Raw genomic sequence first — 16,372 nt, 5'->3', positions numbered from 1 at the left:
TGATAGTTCCTCGACAGAAACACTCTATTGTTTAATTGTACTGGTTCACCACCAAATTTTCTTCGATTCTTATGGGTTTAATTTGATCACGTGACGTGATAGTGTTCATTCGCGGAGGGACATTTCAGTCGAGTTTACCTCTCTGATCGTTGCTGTATTTAACAAATTTCCTCGCTTTCTGCTATTCAATTTACCGTAGAAAAGTCTGATTTCAAGTGATTTTAGAAGTAACGACTGACAGAAATTGTTTTTGTCGTAAAACTTCAAACTTCGCACAAAATTTCACACCGCAAAAGAATTATGGAGAGCTTAACTGGTGAACTAAATGCAACTAACATAAAGTAGTTCGAAAAAAATCTGTTCTTTAATACATCTTTCTTTGCCTACTATCTGAGTTACTCGCTCGCTGCGAAGAGCTTTTTACAAATCGTTAATAGACGGCGCGGAAGCCGATTCAATGACAAAGTTGCGTAAACAAACCCATTTGTAATCTGTAAAACAAATTTATTGCAGGAAAAAAAAATAAACATGTTATTTGCCGGCTTAGGGTCGGTCCGTATAGTGAAAAACTGTGACCTCGGGCTTGAAAATGCTGTGACCTCGGTCACAGTTTTTCACTATACGGACCGACCCTAAGCCGGCAAATAACATATATCTATGCCTCGTGCCCACACTTAAAGTCATGACAGCTCTTCTAACATTGAGAGGGTAGCGAAGACGATAGCATCAACTGGATTTCTGACCAACTTTTATGGAGCATTTGTGCTAGGTTACGTGAGAGGACAATCAAATTTTAACTTCTGGTAGATTGCTGGCAAAGTAGGCTCGATTACCAGCCGCTGTTTCGGGAAACGAGCCCGCGCTCACGAGAAAGCAGCGAAAATCGAGCCTACCGGCAAAGCCAGCAGAATTTAATTTATCCTACAGCTGTTCTCAGAAATAGCAAAAATTACCAAGAAAGCTCATGTGGTTAGTATTACTAATCTTAAATGAAAAGGGGCTTTTGGGAAAGAAAGATTAAAAAAATTCTCACAAAAATGTGACAAAAAGGTGAAAATGCACTTGGTAACTTGATAAAAATTGTTTAAAGCAAGTCTAGAATTTCATAAAAAGAAATTCATTTACCATTCAAGTTGAACTCTTGAAATAATCAAAACATTGTTTCACAAATGCTGTCCTAAATGGGCAATTTACTTTTGTGTATTCCAGATTCCAAGTGATTGTTACAGTAATGGTAAACCTAAAAGTTGACCAAAGTTCAATTTCCCAACATATGGCATCAAAACTGAAACCAAGTGTGGTCCTCTGTCACCCCCTGAGAAAAGAACCAATTTGACTGAAACACTGCAAAATAAGGAAATAACACCTGTCTTCAGGTAAACAAGCTTCCACAAATTTACTATTCCTCCAGTATAAAGTGCACTGTTTGTATGGTGTATTTACTATACTATAAAATAACTCTCGATTTCTAACCAATCAGCGCGCGTATTTTCTTAGGACTGTTTTCTAAAATCCTTTATAATTTTACCCCGTTTATACGGCCACTCGAATCAGTAATGTTCATTTTTCCTTTGTTAATATTGTATGAGCTGATCGAAGTTTCAGTTTTTCTTAAGTTATATTGCATTCTGGATGCTTATTACAGAACAGTTGTATAGAAGTGCAATCTTGATATATCTGTGAAGATGTCACTCCAGTCATCAGGTTTGACCCTACCCCGTTAATCTGGTCACCGCGTTAATTTGGCCAAATTTGTATGGTCCATTTTCCACTGTATTTGGGTTTCTTTGAGAGCTGATAAACAGCTTTTTAGAGAAAGGTTGACAACAGGCGAATCTTTGCTGACGTCATTGTCTACATTTTTCCCCGGGGGCATTTTTCCTCATGAACATACGACTTTGCGCATAGAATGCATCATGCTAGACACGATTTTACTAGAAAAACGTAAAGAGCTTGTAAAACTTAATTAGTGGTGAAATTTTTGGTTCTTTGGGTGTAATATTCGAGGAGAAATTGGCTTTCAAAAACTTCAAAATTTCTGTGTGGCAAAAGCGCTAATGAGCTCATACAATCTTTGTAAAATTTTGAGCTTTTAAACCCTCGTCGCACAAAAAGTATTCTATACATCGCGCTCAAATTCCTTGGAACAGTTAATCGTGCCGTACCCTTTCAATATTCAGTATCAATCTCCTTGTAGCTCCTTCAGAAACTTTATCGCTTATGGTAATGAGGCAATTGTTGTAAACAAAGATTCTCCTATAACGCATGCGACGAAAGGTACTTTGGGTAGTTGTAGTTTACCGCTGGTTGATCGAAGTCACGGTGTTTCGGGGCGATAGGAGGAATATTGGGACATTTGTAAGTTCTCCTTTCATGATAACAGACCGTGGATTTCGATTAATTAGACAGATTTAAGGTAAACTACCAGCACCCATTGTACTTTTCGGCTTTGCCACGTACGCTTCGACAGTCTTTCTCGAAATAGCTGTAGTGGCAACAACTTGCTTAGACGGGCGAGATGCTTACTCCAAGCTCGGGATGGGAGTCGGGGAAGAGAGGAAACCGCGCACATGTCGCTTAGCCTTACGGGTTCGAACTCGAATTGGGTGTGAAACAGGCAGCATTCATAATTATTTACACGCGAGATTGTTTGGCCACAATCCAAAGTTCATCGATTCACAAACGTTTGGTACTTTCAGGGTGAAAACCTCAGTGGAAATTGCACTAAATCAGTGGCGGATCTAGCGGATGGATCTGCCCCCCCTATTTTGGGTAAAAAACAATAAATCGCAGAAGAGAGAAAAACTGGCAGGGCAAGCAAAATAAATTGCCCTTCCCCTCCCCCCCACCCCCCACTTAGCACTTAGCTCAAGGTCTGCATCCGCCAATGCTAATAATATACAAGCCCCTTAGAAAGTTTATACAGTTCTAACCCCCCCCCCCCCCCCCAAAAAAAAACATATCTTTCAGAAAAACATTGTAAAATAAACAAATGATCACAGAACAGTGCCATACTTAATTTTTATTGAACAACTGTTTTTTAACATCATGGAAAAAACCACTAGCGATAAAAATTTACTGGATAACTCATGTGAGACGTTAAGAAACTCCTAGCAAACCTTACATTTTCTCTCCGTTGTAGAAATGAGAAATATGCAGCTCTGTTGCACGGTTTTTGCAAATATTAATGTGTGACAACATGAACTGCATGTGGAAATTTCAAGAGAGTCTTGCTTAGTATCGGAACAGGTCAACCAAGACAAGAGATGTCAATTTAAAGTTCATCCTTTTGGTCTTGATCTTCATCCAAGTCTACATCTGATAAATCGATATCCTCTTCTTCTGGTAACTCTCCATCTTTACCATCCCATGGCGCCGTTTCCTCGACACTGGGTAGGTTACCGCCAACAACGGGAGATGTCGACCCACGTCCCACTGACACAGTTCTCAGAAACTCGTCAATGCCAGTGTTATCAAAGGGACCTTTTAGTGTGGCGTATTTCATTTTGCGGGCATTCACTGCCGCCATCGCTGGGTAACCAAAGCCTCCCATACCGAGGGCATCCTCAAGCTTCATCTGGGCACCGGCCTCTGTCCAAATCCATCCCCACATTTTCTTCTTGTACTTCTCTCCCATTGACTTCAAGATGTTCAGATAATTGTTTCTCCCAGATGCCCCTGAGTCCAGAATGTGTGGTAGAACGGAAACGACACAGATTGGCTTCCCTTCACAGTTGCTCTTAAATACCTCGTTATTTACAAGCTCCAGGACCTCTGGTGGCTCAATTGAATCAGCAAGCTTGTCCAGAGCAAACTGAATTATGTCCGAAGCAGATCTTGGACCTTCATAGTTCTCTATGCTGTGAGAGTCTTTGACGCCGGCTGCAAAGACCTTGATGGTTGGGTAGCCTTGTACTTGGTACCTACTAGCCATGACGGTATGGACAGTGGCATCAACGGCTCCAACTTTAACCTTGCCTTTCAGTTCTGTAGCAACCTTAGCCCACTCAGGAGCAAGTCTTTGGCAGTGACCACACCTAAGAGAAAACAGCAATGGCAATGTCATGAAATGGTTCTAGCAATAATATTAAACAATGGAAAATCTTGTAAACTGTTTAAAAGATAAATCTGCAATGGATATGTTGGGGTTTACATTTGCCTTCGGCAAATTTAATCCACATTATATATTTAAAGGAATCACAAGGCCAGAGGTACAGTGTAAGTACCTTGTACATGAATTTTATCATGATTGCTATGGAAGTAATCTTGGCACATCTACCCTACGGTTGTTGCTACTGATTAAAACATGCCCCATACAAAACTAACATTTAGTTTACTAGACACAGCTGTAGTTGTCAATCCATTTCACTACACGAAAAAGATTACATGTATATATGCACTTACCAAGGTGCAAAGAACTCAACCAGGACAAGGTCCTTACTGTTAAGAACTTCTTCCTCAAAGTTAGAATCTGTTAACTCGATGACATCCTTTTTATCTCCAGTCTTGCCACCACCCTGCATGTAAAATGTATAGTGATGGGATCAGTTGCAATACATATAATTTATGTCACTGAACTAGCATGAGGTCTGTACTGGAGAAATACTGATCAAGTTCTTTTTTTTGCAGGTTTATGCACCGAGCTGCAGGCGAATTTCACAAACCTGCAAAAACAAGAAACAAAACCAACATCTCCAAACTAGTTTAAGGTAATTCCCCTGAAATAAAACTGTCCACAGATTTTTGTTCAAACTTTGTCCACTGAATATTTATCATATGAGAACTTTAATTACGAAATAAAAAGTGGGGTTGCCCATGCTCGTTAAGGAGCAGTGAGGCATTGAAAATGTCCTATTTTAGTATTAATTAATGCTTATTACAAGAACGCATTCCAAGAGATTGTAAAATCTTTGTGAGCCCAGACTCATGAAAACACGCCTCAAACTACAGTCAATACTTGTGTTGGACACAAATAAACTTTTTAAGTTTGATTTTGACAGACAGCTGAATCCTTGTTAAAATATTGGAACCAAATTGCTTGCCACGGCTATCAAACTGCAAATAGGAAAGACTACAGTGCAGCTGCTATTTTCCTTATTTCTTCAATTTTCAGCAATAAAAATCAGATCAGTCTTTTCTCACGCAAAGCTAATGATTAGTTGATTAAAATGACTGGAAAAAAAATTGGAGTACCCGAGCTCGTTAGTGAGCTATAGCCATTTTTCAACCGACAGAACTCAATATCAAGGCAAATCCGTCATGTTTTCAATGTGCACGTGCACAAGTGCGCGCTAGTGACGCCATAAATTATGCACAGTAAGGATGCACAATGCAAATGTGAGGAATCACCTTAACAATAAAGCATTTATTGTAATCTTCTTGGTCTTGTTACTCTATTGATAGATTGAGATCCTTCCATGATCCCTTCTTTGCAAACACATGCACAAAAGGTAAGCATTTATTTACATTTCTCACGTTGCATCTGTAAATGTTAAACTGAAATTGTCCTGTTAACGTGAGGGTAAAAAGGCTCCTGCAATGTTCATTTGTCCAATAAATTGTAAAAGCAATTCACTGAAATTAATTCATGGGCTGTCCACCTTAGCAATCTGTATTGCAAAATTTGGAATGCTGAGGGAATCAATCAAAATTGACCTTTTCAATGTGGACCAGTTCAGCCATTTAATAAAATGTAGTTTTTGCACAGAATTTGTTCAACCATCATACATAATCATGGGTTGCAACTATCCTAATATTGACTTGATGAGGGAAACCTGAGGACAGAACAAATTTTCTCTGAATAAGGAAGCTGACAGCAGAAAGCATCAAACAATAGAGGGAGAGACTGTTCTCAATTCTTATGAATTTACATTTAATATTTAAACATTTTCCACCTACTTCTTGAACCCTCACTTGAAGCTTTTTGTACCATACAAGTGTTACTAACACAGTTATCTCAGTACACATGTACGCATGGCAGTACCTGTTTTCTTCCACCACCAGAGCTAGACTTTCCACCTCCAGAGAGTCGCTGGCTGGTCATGGATTTAACAGCATTAAGAGCAGAATCAACAATACCTTGTGCTGTCCTGGGACCTGTGCAAACACATCAATGATCAGACTAAAGTGCAGAACAAACAATAAGGGAAATCACATAGCTCACAAACACAGGCTATGCACAAATTCTATTTTTTATCATACCATTGTAATCACTTGGAGAGTTCTTGTTGGCACCAAAAACCTGAGGTAAACAGCAAACCATCAAATAATCATTATGCATCAAACCTAAGGGAGGTCTAAGAAATTTGTACAGTTGCCTTCCGGATCAGACTATCAGCCCCTAGAACTTTCTACTTGACTTAACATGCATGTTTATCTGTAATAACTGTAATCTAATGAGCTAAACACAAGAAATTTAACCTTGAGAAAATGCTGGCTATTACCTCGTCTGTTTTGCCGCAGTATTTTCTCAATAAATATTGTGGTCACACTCGTCTTTGCCACGGTGCTACATATTTTCACCCGTGGTGGACGCGAGGTGGCAGCAGGTGGCAAAGACGAGGTTTTGCCGCAACCTGATGGGTCCATAGTTTCAGGCAGTACTGTACATTGAGGTGTTATCTTTTTAGATGATTAACATAGAGAGATGGACCTACCTTTATTGTAGGAAATCCACGAATACCATACTGGCCTCCTAATGGCTGGTTTTGCTGATCATCCATATCCACTGCTCCAATTTTGACGGCACCCTAACAAGGGGACCATAAAAGATTGGTACATTACTTAATAGCAAATACACTATAAGGGTTGTTTGGGGGCTTTTAATAATAATAATAATAATAATAATAATAATAATAATAATAATAATAGTAATAGTAATAGTAATAATAATAATAATAAAAACATCAATAACTTGACTTTTTGCACAGATAAGCTTACATGTAAATGTAAAGTGTAGCCCCTTTCCCTCTTCCTTCACTAAAAAACCTTCCTAGCACAGAGTACTCACTTCAAAACATCCTGAAGATAATTTAACTTATCCTGGGGTAACTCCCTCTTAGCCATAATTCAACCCTATCTTTTCTGGGATCAAAATTATGCACTCTCCTTACAGTCAATAAAATTCTTTCGCTGTTAGGAAATCAAGGCAATGCAACCCCTCCTACATGCAGATGACGACTTTCACTGCAATTTGTCATCACCCATATATCCGTATAGAATAATTGTACTATATCTAAAGATACTGAAGCAATTTCAGTTGATGGTCTCTATTTGTACCTTGAGAGCTGAAGCAGCTTTCATCCACTCTGGTGCTAATGCCTTACAATGACCACACCTAAACAATTCAGTTTCCAAAAGAACAACAGGATAATCTTAATTAACATCTTTTAGATAAAAATTGTGACGAGGGGCCATGCAAGAAGGCAGCCTGAACAAAACCTTCACAGGCTGATTTGTCTAATACCTTTTAAGAGAAAGAACTCAGAGATTTAGTCAAAGACATCCGTACTAATGATGTGATGATTTGTGTAAAGTCGCAAAATCCTTCATAGGAAAAAAAGATGGCGGCTGTACATTTTACCACAATACCTTGCGACCCCGATACAACCCATCGGGCAGAAGGAAAGACATATTTTTCCCTGTGCTAACGACATTGTGTAAGCTACATTTGAGGATCATAAGACTGTTCTGGATGTTTTTATGTGCTTTTTAAGGATTTCTGTGCACTAAGAATTATGGACAGAAGTACCAATCATAATCTTTTTTCCTAAGGAGGATTAAAATAGGCTGTCACTTGTTTAAAATGTTCTCCCTTAAGGTGCAAACATTTAACTATCATTTAACTATGAGATACAGGGGGTGTCTCTCTACACAGTTTTTACGAACTGGGGAGAAAGGGGAGGGAAATAAATCTCCAAAATTTAATTTGGGATGTGAACTATTTTCTTTGTGAAACCTTTATTCCCCCATTTCTGATAAACATCCATGATTTTTCATTCCCTGTTTCAGGCCTGACCCAAAAATTAAAATCCCATTTCCAAACTCTAAAATTAGTGCTCATCTCTCATTATATATGTTGTAGGTCAAAATGAAATTCAGGTTAACATGAAATTCCTTTGTCTCTTAACCCTAATTTCTCATGGATTGACCTACAACATATACATGCCTCAGTAACAGAGAAAGGCTTTCATTTGTGTAAATAGTTGATTTCAACTACATTGTAAAAAGCACACCCAATTCCAGGCCAGAGTGTAATTCATACCCTATTGCAAAACAAAATGGTCATTATATTATCTTTACACCTTTTTTGCTCACCTTTAGGTTGTGGATGATTCTTTTTTTATTTTTTCGGTGGGCAATTGCTTATGCAAGAGTTTTTTTATAAGTCAAACACAGGACCAGGTTAGTAGGAAGCACTTGCTGGAATGTTTTTCCCATGGCTCCCCTTGCAACTTTTTTTTTCAGCAGTTTTGCTGTGCAGGAATTACTCTACCCAATCCCCCCCCGCCCCCACCCCCTCAAAAAATTGGTCCATCCCTTAGAGTGAACTTCACTGATTCATCCACAACAGATGTGCGGCCAAATAGTTATCAGATATTTAAATCATAGGGTGAGCTCTCCCAAGCGATATTTCATATTTAAGAGTTAAGTGATTAATTCGCTCTCATTAAAATAACTGTCTTCGTACACTTAAACTGTTTAAAGAAAACTTGAGCTTTATCAATCAAGGTAAATAGCAAAATCAATTAATAAGCTAAGCAAACGAGGTTATAGGCTTAATTTATGCTTCACATAGCGAAAGTTCTCCTCGAAATTGTAGGTAGTCTAAAACTGAACTTCATTATTAGAAAGACTGATTCGTAATATATTATCTTTTTACCAAAATTGCGCGCGTTTGATTTCTAAAAAATTGCGTTGCAAACAGTTTCTATTTTTTTTTATACATAAGTCTTACGTGTCAATAAGGTGCCCCACTCACTGTTTGTTACTTTGAAAACATAAAATAAGGCAAGGCAAGATGGAAAATACGTACCATGGAGCAAAGAACTCCACAAGCCACACACTATCACTATCCATCACCATAGATCTAAAATTATTCGCTGTCAATTGTACAACATCGGTTTGAGGTCCGTAGAGAGCTCTTGCAAGTGTCACAAAACACGACAAAAACACACCTGAAAAACAAAGCGAAATCAAGTTACAAAATCGACTAAAACCTAGCAGGCAAAGAAATGAAGCGATAAACTTACAGTAAAAAGACCTCATGCTTGGAGAATCGCGAAAATAACGACAAAAACTCCACACCAAGTAAGAAGTAAGTTATATCTGACGTGGGAAAATCGAAGAAACTTTTATGAAGCTTCAAAAGGGGCCGGCCTCTCGTGTCTCGCTCTGATTGGTCAATTTTGGACATCAATTCAGATGCATTGCCGCTGATCATTTCATGTATGGCTCATAAATAAAGGCCACGGAAAAAACTCTCCCTTTGTGAGTAGAAAAAATAAACTATTGGATGCGACTTTCACTGGCATCTACAAAATTCATACCGCACTTTTCAAGGGAACAATTTAGTGGAGGTGAGAGTTATAATCTTGATTTAATAGTTCAGTTTAAGAATTGTTTTCCGACTGAAAATCATGAAGGGTGTTTTCCTTATGTTATTGTGCTTTTGAAACTAAAATGTGTGAAGTTGTCACATATTATATGACTTCAACAGAACACTTTATTTTTTTGGTAAGCATGTCTTGGGTAAAATACGACTAGAGGATAATTTCCATAGTTGACTGGAATATGTGTTATCTTTTGACCTTTATTCAAGTATCATGTGCAGTCATCCAGTAACTAAATTTGCTGATAAATAAGTACTCAATAAGATGCCTTATTATTATATTAGTTTATATATAACCCATTTCAAGTGTTTTCGATAATATGGTGAAGATGTTCAGCTTTAAAAATGTTACTTTTGCAATGTTTTATTCAAGTCCCAGAAGTCTGATGTTGCTTAATTAGTACTTAATAAATATACACCATCATATTACCTTCACTGGTCAGATTTCTTCTCAACAGCCTTAAGAACCCCTTACATTTTAGTTTGCGCTTCCATAAAGGAACACTATACAATGTATTTTAATTTAGCTCCTTGCATTCAGCATGATAAAAACATTTTAGGTATTTTTAACCAAGCAGATTGTTACAATAGACAACCATGCATATATAAAATTTTATTATTTTTGTTTTTTTTTTCCTGAAATATTTAATCATAGGCCTCCAGATTTCACTGTTTAGAACTTAAATGCCAAGGAATAGTATCATTTATTTCTTTTCCAGTATCCAAAATATCCTCAGTTTTATTTTGTTTAGTTTAATCAAATCAAAACTACTGACTAAATGATCGATCAATTGGCCTTTCTGTTGTATTAAATTGTATTACTGAAAAAATCACATTAAAAACTAGTACTGCAAACCTGAGTGTCAGCCAGATCATGCCAGCCTAGAAAAATGAACTCTAGGAGATTGCCAATATTACGTTTTCGGCCCTAAACAACATTGCTCAAAAATATTCCAAAATTTTCCCCCAAAAATGTTAAATCAGCCTAAATAAGTGTGGAAAATACACTTCACTCACTTTCCTTTGTATCCGATCTGGGAGATTTGGTGACCTGTATAGGAGACCAGGAGATTCATTCTGTTCTGGGAGCTTCCTGGATAACCTGGGACAGTTGACATAGATGCAGTGTATAATTAGCTAAATAAGATTATATGGGTGTGGCCAATTGTTCAGTTCCCGCATATTATGTTAATGCCACAGAAAGACAACAGAAATAACCAAAGTAGGAAGCTCTTCAGGAAACTATAATTTTGGAAACACACATGAACAAAATGGTAACCTGTTTTTTAGAATGCTAAGGTGTCAGATCTTTGGTGATTTTCTTGTTTTTTTTTCTTTTACATAAAAGCTTGAAACAGTAAACTATTTACAAATATATCAGGTTATTTACTCTGTAAACATTGATCTCAATTTCTTCTTTGGCAAATTGAAATTTAGTTATCAGTAGAGTTTTTCACTTTCATTCATATGGAAATGTTTGCATTTCAAAGACATTTAGGTTCATATTTTAGCATAAATGTGATACAAATACTAGTGTTACAAGGTGTCAGTGTATTTATTTATCTTGGGTCTTAAGCAACAAGTTGCAATTAATATTAAACATAGTTAATTAGCTTTTGCTGCATTTCAACTTGTTACTAACTGGAAAAAACAAAGGCCCTAGTTCTTGCTCCAAAATGGCCGCGAAATGAAAGGGCCTTTCCTGCGTGATGTCTCCCAGCACCTGCGATAAGAGAACCTAGCGTTCGCAAGGTGTTGTGGTTAAATTTGTAATCCTCGTGGATATTTGAGTCATGTTGTCTCTATTGATTCGAGTAGAAAGCAGATCTAGTTAACGAGCGGCCCGCGGTAGTCTCCACGGACATATCAGTTCTTCAGTTTTGGATTTTAATACGCTGCATTCCTTCCTGTCGCATCTCTACATTCGTGCAATGGCTGTTGTCAACTTGCTGCCGATGGTGTAGTGTAAAACATATCGTAAACACAAGGTTAAAATGTCGACGAAAACCTCTCCCACTTCGTCGAAAAATAAAATTATTTATCAAGTCGGAGCTCGGCTCGAGGCGATGGATTATACCCTTAGTTGGTGAGTAGCATTATTTCCTTAGAAAACGAAAGGTTTTGCTCTCTTGAGCTTTATATTTTTTGGAGAACAGCGCGGGTAACTCAAACGTTGTTTGGCGGTTGCATGCATGAATGATTTCTTCTCGGTGATGCTCTACGAAATTTTTGTGACAACTCTGTTTCAAGCATTACGCTGTTACCCATAGTAGTTTCTTATCGTCTTTTCTCTAGCTCTGTTATGTCGTTTTCTGTTTCACAAAATAGGTTCTCTTTGAAATTGCTTAAAATGTTTATAACGTCGCTTCAAGGTTATTATCAGCCACGACAATGATGTCATCGTTTCGAGTTGAAAATATACCGGGAAATTCAGCATTTATTTTAATCACATAAAATAAGAACGGTATGTTTTCGACTGACCACGAATTGTGAGTTTTTGCTTTCTCAAATTGAAAAATCGAACATGAAAAGTTATTTTGAACTCCTCTTTAGCTTTATTTAATTGACCACAAATGTTGGCTTTTATGTTTTTAACGTTTTGGGGACGACTGTGTTCGAAATAAAGGATAAAATAATTCTTTTAGAAAATAATTCTGTTAGTCTGGTACGTTATTTTATCGTTGTAAAGGTCTTTATGTATATCTCACCTCTTCCACTAGTAATATGCATAACAAGAGGATAAACGATGCCAAAAGATAACAAATATAATATGTAAAACTTTAAGCTAAAACTTATACACAGATGGACTGGCACATTTTTCATTGGCCAAATTTTGATGTAGCTATTTACCTTGTATTCATGGACTATACCTTATACTGTGTGTAAACAAATATACATTGTGCTTAGGTGTATATTCAAGATAACACAGAAGAAGTCCAACCTTTGGCTTGTAATCTAACACTTCTTAATGTATAGGAAGATAATATTGAGCGTACATGTACAGTAGCCTAAGGGCTTGTAAAATATAATACATTTGGCAAGATTTCATGTAGATGCTTGTGGCTTAAACAGGAATTTATTTGAGCCATTGCTATCTTCAATGTTTTTTTCCTGTTCCCTGAGCAGCTCATGACAATTAACTTTTTTTCAAAATGTAAGAAAAGAAGAACCTGCTACTTTTTCTCAGGTGGTGCTTTGTATATATCTATTGACTTTTATTTACAATTATCAGCCATCTCATTAGAAAGACATCTTCCTATACCTTTTAGCCTGAGGACTACTTAGCTATCTCCATAAAACAGGGAAGTAAATGTCCAACCTAGAGCAAGGGAAGTCAAAAAGCAATAGAAGAGACCCATAAGAACTTCCTCTTGAGGGCCAGGTTTTGTAAACTGCTTGCATTATAGGTAGCAAATTCACAACAGAAAATTGCCCTGAACTCTGATAGGTACCAGGTCTTTTGAAAAAAAACACTGGACCTTAGCAGAATGCAATAGCAGGCATATTTCTAAATAGTGAGGATAGATCGGTTTTCAATTGAGTGTTGAAAATAATCAGTTAATTACTTTGGTTTTGGGTTTACCACGGTTTGAGATTGGCTGAGTGGTCTACATGTAACTGGTGAGTAATTGGAATGGTTTTTGCTTTTACGACACTGACTTGAAAACCGCTCTACTGGGTGGTTGTAAATTGAAAATAGAAGACCTTGTTTTTGCTGCTTGCCTCATGTCTTGTTTTATAGCAGTAAGATTTATTAAAGTAAAATATTTAAAGAACTGACTTAAAACTGCTGCGACCACTGTGCACTTTGAACGGCAACTACAGTTGAACTTCCGATTGCGACCACCTCTCTCAAGCAACCACCTCTCCTCAGCGACCAGTTTTCCAATACATGAAAAGTTTCCAAGTCAAATCACTATATTTGGAACCTCTTGTAAGTGACCATGACCACTTTTAAAGCTAAAAGTTTGAAATTTTCTTTGTTTTTAACCTCCTGTAGGTGACCATTTCACAGATGATAGAGCGTGAATTAGATAATAAGGTGTTATACAACATTATCGCATTCCTGGGTAGTACAAGAGATGCAAATTTCTCGATGGGAATTACCAGATTTTTTTCCTGAGAGTGACTTTTCACATGAATAAGACAGTTAAAACATGTTCGCATTGCAGCTGGATCTTTCCCAAAAAGTAAAGGACGTGGTTTGTGGGTTATAAAGTGAGTGCTCAGACCCTGCGATGCTCTATAGGGTTCTAGGGGCTCATTGCATAGAATATGACCCTTTGTGATTTTTTATGTTTTAATGTTTTTATTTTTTTTTTACATATATACATTTTATTTTGTTTTCAAATTAAAATTACGATTATAACATGTCTGCGGATAGCTGAGCTAATCTAGGCGGGTCATGTTTACGCTCACTGAGATACATAACCAGCTGTGTTTATGACACATTAGCAGCAGAGCTCTCAATTCGCTTTCACTCTCAAGAAATGATAAAATACAGTAATGGTAATTGTGTGGCTTATTGCCTAAACGTCAATTATGAAATCAAAGTACATTGGACATTGAGTGCCTGACGTGTAATAATTATGTTAAAACCTAACTGCCCATAGAACTGTACATGGAGGTTCCTCAAAGAAATTAACCTTTTGTGTGCATTATTTTTTATTAGGTACTCTGCAAAGATTTGTCGAGTGGATGACAAGGAGAAGAAGGTGCTGATTCATTTTGAGGGTTGGAATCATCGTTATGACGAGTGGATCTCATTTGATAGTGAACGGTTGAGACCACATGGACGGCAACACTTGTTCAGTGAGACCAAAGATGAAAAGGTTTGAGGATAATTTTCACGTGAATCATTTTTATTGATTAATTAGCTGAAACAGAAAAATTGATTGAGTATTAGCCGCATGAATAATTAATTCATGGCCGGACAGGAAAAGAGTGAATCAGGTAAAACTTCGTATTGTAGCTAAAATTATTTTTATGAAAACTCTTGTCACTTGTCTAGCTCCTGGTTTTAATTCTGACAAGAACAGATCTTATCTTTATCCTGTCCACCACCAAACCCATTGTTCTGGTCATTTAATGCTATAGATGCATGTGCTACGCAGTAAATAATTGATTACATAATTGGTATGACTGAAATACAGTCTTCTTAGCATGAAATTTCCTGGTGGTATCTTGTAGTTGGTTAACCAACATGCACCCAAATTTGTAGACCGTAATAAAATAAACTGCTATCCACTCTGTAGTTTACTGGATGAAAACAGACATCCAGGTCCCAGAACAATGACTTTGTGCCAGCTGTAAGTGAAATGGTAATGACTTACATGTACCAGTGAACAAGATGTGATAGCAGCTGATAGCACACTAACTTGTGCATGGTAGCAAAAGGCTTTTATTGAAGCAGTGCTCGATGTTGCAACCGCTGGGGTTGCCAATGCAACCACTTTTTTTTCACTAGCGTCTGAGTCACTTTTCACACTTTTCACTGAAATACTTTTGCTGGCAACTAGATCTGAAAACTTAGGGCCTAGCCAGTCCTAAGGGTTTTTTCCCGAAAGCTGAGCCCTGTGAAGGGGTTTCTTCCATTTTAAGCACATCATTTCAGTCTCTAGTTTCGTATGACTGCATTGTTTGATGTCTTTCCCTGTATTCCCTTTGAGGGTCAATACATGTATGTATCGGTAATGAGGATCTGTACAGGTATGTAGAATTGCCAAAAGAGTAGCCACTACATACTGTGTGTAATTGTTATTGCATTTGGTTTTACTTGTTGTTCATGTGCATGTATTTTCCTAAGGCCAAGTTACATTGACTCACTGTACACATAGTTAATTTTCATTGAGCCAAATTCCTTGGAGAGACAAGAGACTGTTACTTGTGTTACAATGTATCTTCTTTTCAAAATGAGATGATTCAGAGATTTATTTTAAACTGGAATCCTCACGTTCTCAGATTAACTTGAAAACAAACCGAGCAGCTGTCTAATTTGCAGCCTCAACTTTTTAAATTAAAAGATGTTAATGTTGTGTTTTTCCTGTGCTTAATTCATCTTTAATGCATTTCTTCTTGAAACCCTTGCTTGATGAAATTAATGTAAACGTTGTTCAGAATCCCTGTCTTAAAATTGATTTGATCGTAATGGACAAGGCTCTTGAATGCAGATGTTTCATTGGACAGCACTCGGACAGGAAAATCATTTATTTGATGCAATCATCTGCAGATGTCAAAAGAAAGCAGTGGCCAATATTCCAATTATAATTTCTTTTTTATCTTGCAAGCTACTAAATTTCTTCCTTCTAATGTGTGATGCCATTTTAAAACAAAGTTCATCTTTTATTGTTAAAAAAATATTCCCCTTTTCTTGCTGTCCTTACTCTCTATTTCCAAAAAAAAAAACTTCAGTTCAAACCAAAATTATTTTCTTAAATAACTCTTTTAATAAAACTGTTGTTTAGAACACTATTCATAAATTATGCAGATGGCTTTGATGTTATATGTCTTCATGCATTATTAATAGTTTGTGTTCTACTTGCAAGTAGATGACCACTCCTGCTTTCTAAAATATTTTTTCCATTTCTTTGTGCTGCGGCTCTCTTCACTTGTCCCCTGTGATGATCAACTCTATCAGGAAGTTTGCGACTATCAGGTTAAGATGAGTTGTTTTTGCTGTTTTTATCTTGTAAATATATAACCACTACAACTGTACTTTATCTTGTACTGTAAATGATTTTAAAGTAAAATCTGTAATGTGCA

At 37.1% G+C, this 16,372-nt stretch overlaps 2 protein-coding genes across 4 annotated transcripts in view; one reads left to right on the top strand and one right to left on the bottom strand.

Moving 5' to 3' along the window:
- Positions 1 to 3,007: 3,007 nt before the first annotated feature.
- Positions 3,008 to 9,382, bottom strand: LOC110055807 (protein disulfide-isomerase A6-like). Its single transcript, XM_020762219.2, has 8 exons — positions 9,252 to 9,382; positions 9,035 to 9,176; positions 7,279 to 7,336; positions 6,657 to 6,749; positions 6,202 to 6,241; positions 5,984 to 6,096; positions 4,405 to 4,517; positions 3,008 to 4,037 (listed from the first exon to the last, which is right to left on the bottom strand). Exons 1-8 carry the CDS (start codon positions 9,265 to 9,267, stop codon positions 3,275 to 3,277), a joined length of 1,338 nt encoding a protein of 445 aa, XP_020617878.1. The 5' UTR covers positions 9,268 to 9,382; the 3' UTR covers positions 3,008 to 3,274.
- Positions 9,383 to 11,364: 1,982 nt separating this feature from the next.
- Positions 11,365 to 16,372, top strand: part of LOC110055766 (uncharacterized) — a 41,997-nt gene continuing 36,989 nt past the window's right edge. For 2 of the 3 annotated variants that reach the window (XM_089298972.1, XM_089298970.1), the window contains exons 1-3: positions 11,365 to 11,696; positions 14,283 to 14,442; positions 16,248 to 16,265. In XM_089298972.1, the coding sequence (XP_089155098.1) occupies positions 11,605 to 11,696; positions 14,283 to 14,442; positions 16,248 to 16,265 (270 nt within the window). In that variant the 5' untranslated portion in view covers positions 11,365 to 11,604. The remainder of the gene's footprint in view (positions 11,697 to 14,282; positions 14,443 to 16,247; positions 16,266 to 16,372) is intronic. The other variant, XM_089298973.1, reaches the window with a different exon arrangement.

The sequence above is a fragment of the Orbicella faveolata genome, unplaced genomic scaffold, assembly GCF_042242905.1.
Source record: "Orbicella faveolata isolate gen_17 unplaced genomic scaffold, um_ofav_v1 contig_34, whole genome shotgun sequence".
Classification (NCBI taxonomy): Eukaryota; Metazoa; Cnidaria; class Anthozoa; order Scleractinia; family Merulinidae; genus Orbicella; species Orbicella faveolata.
This window is presented reverse-complemented; position numbering and strand designations above follow the sequence as displayed.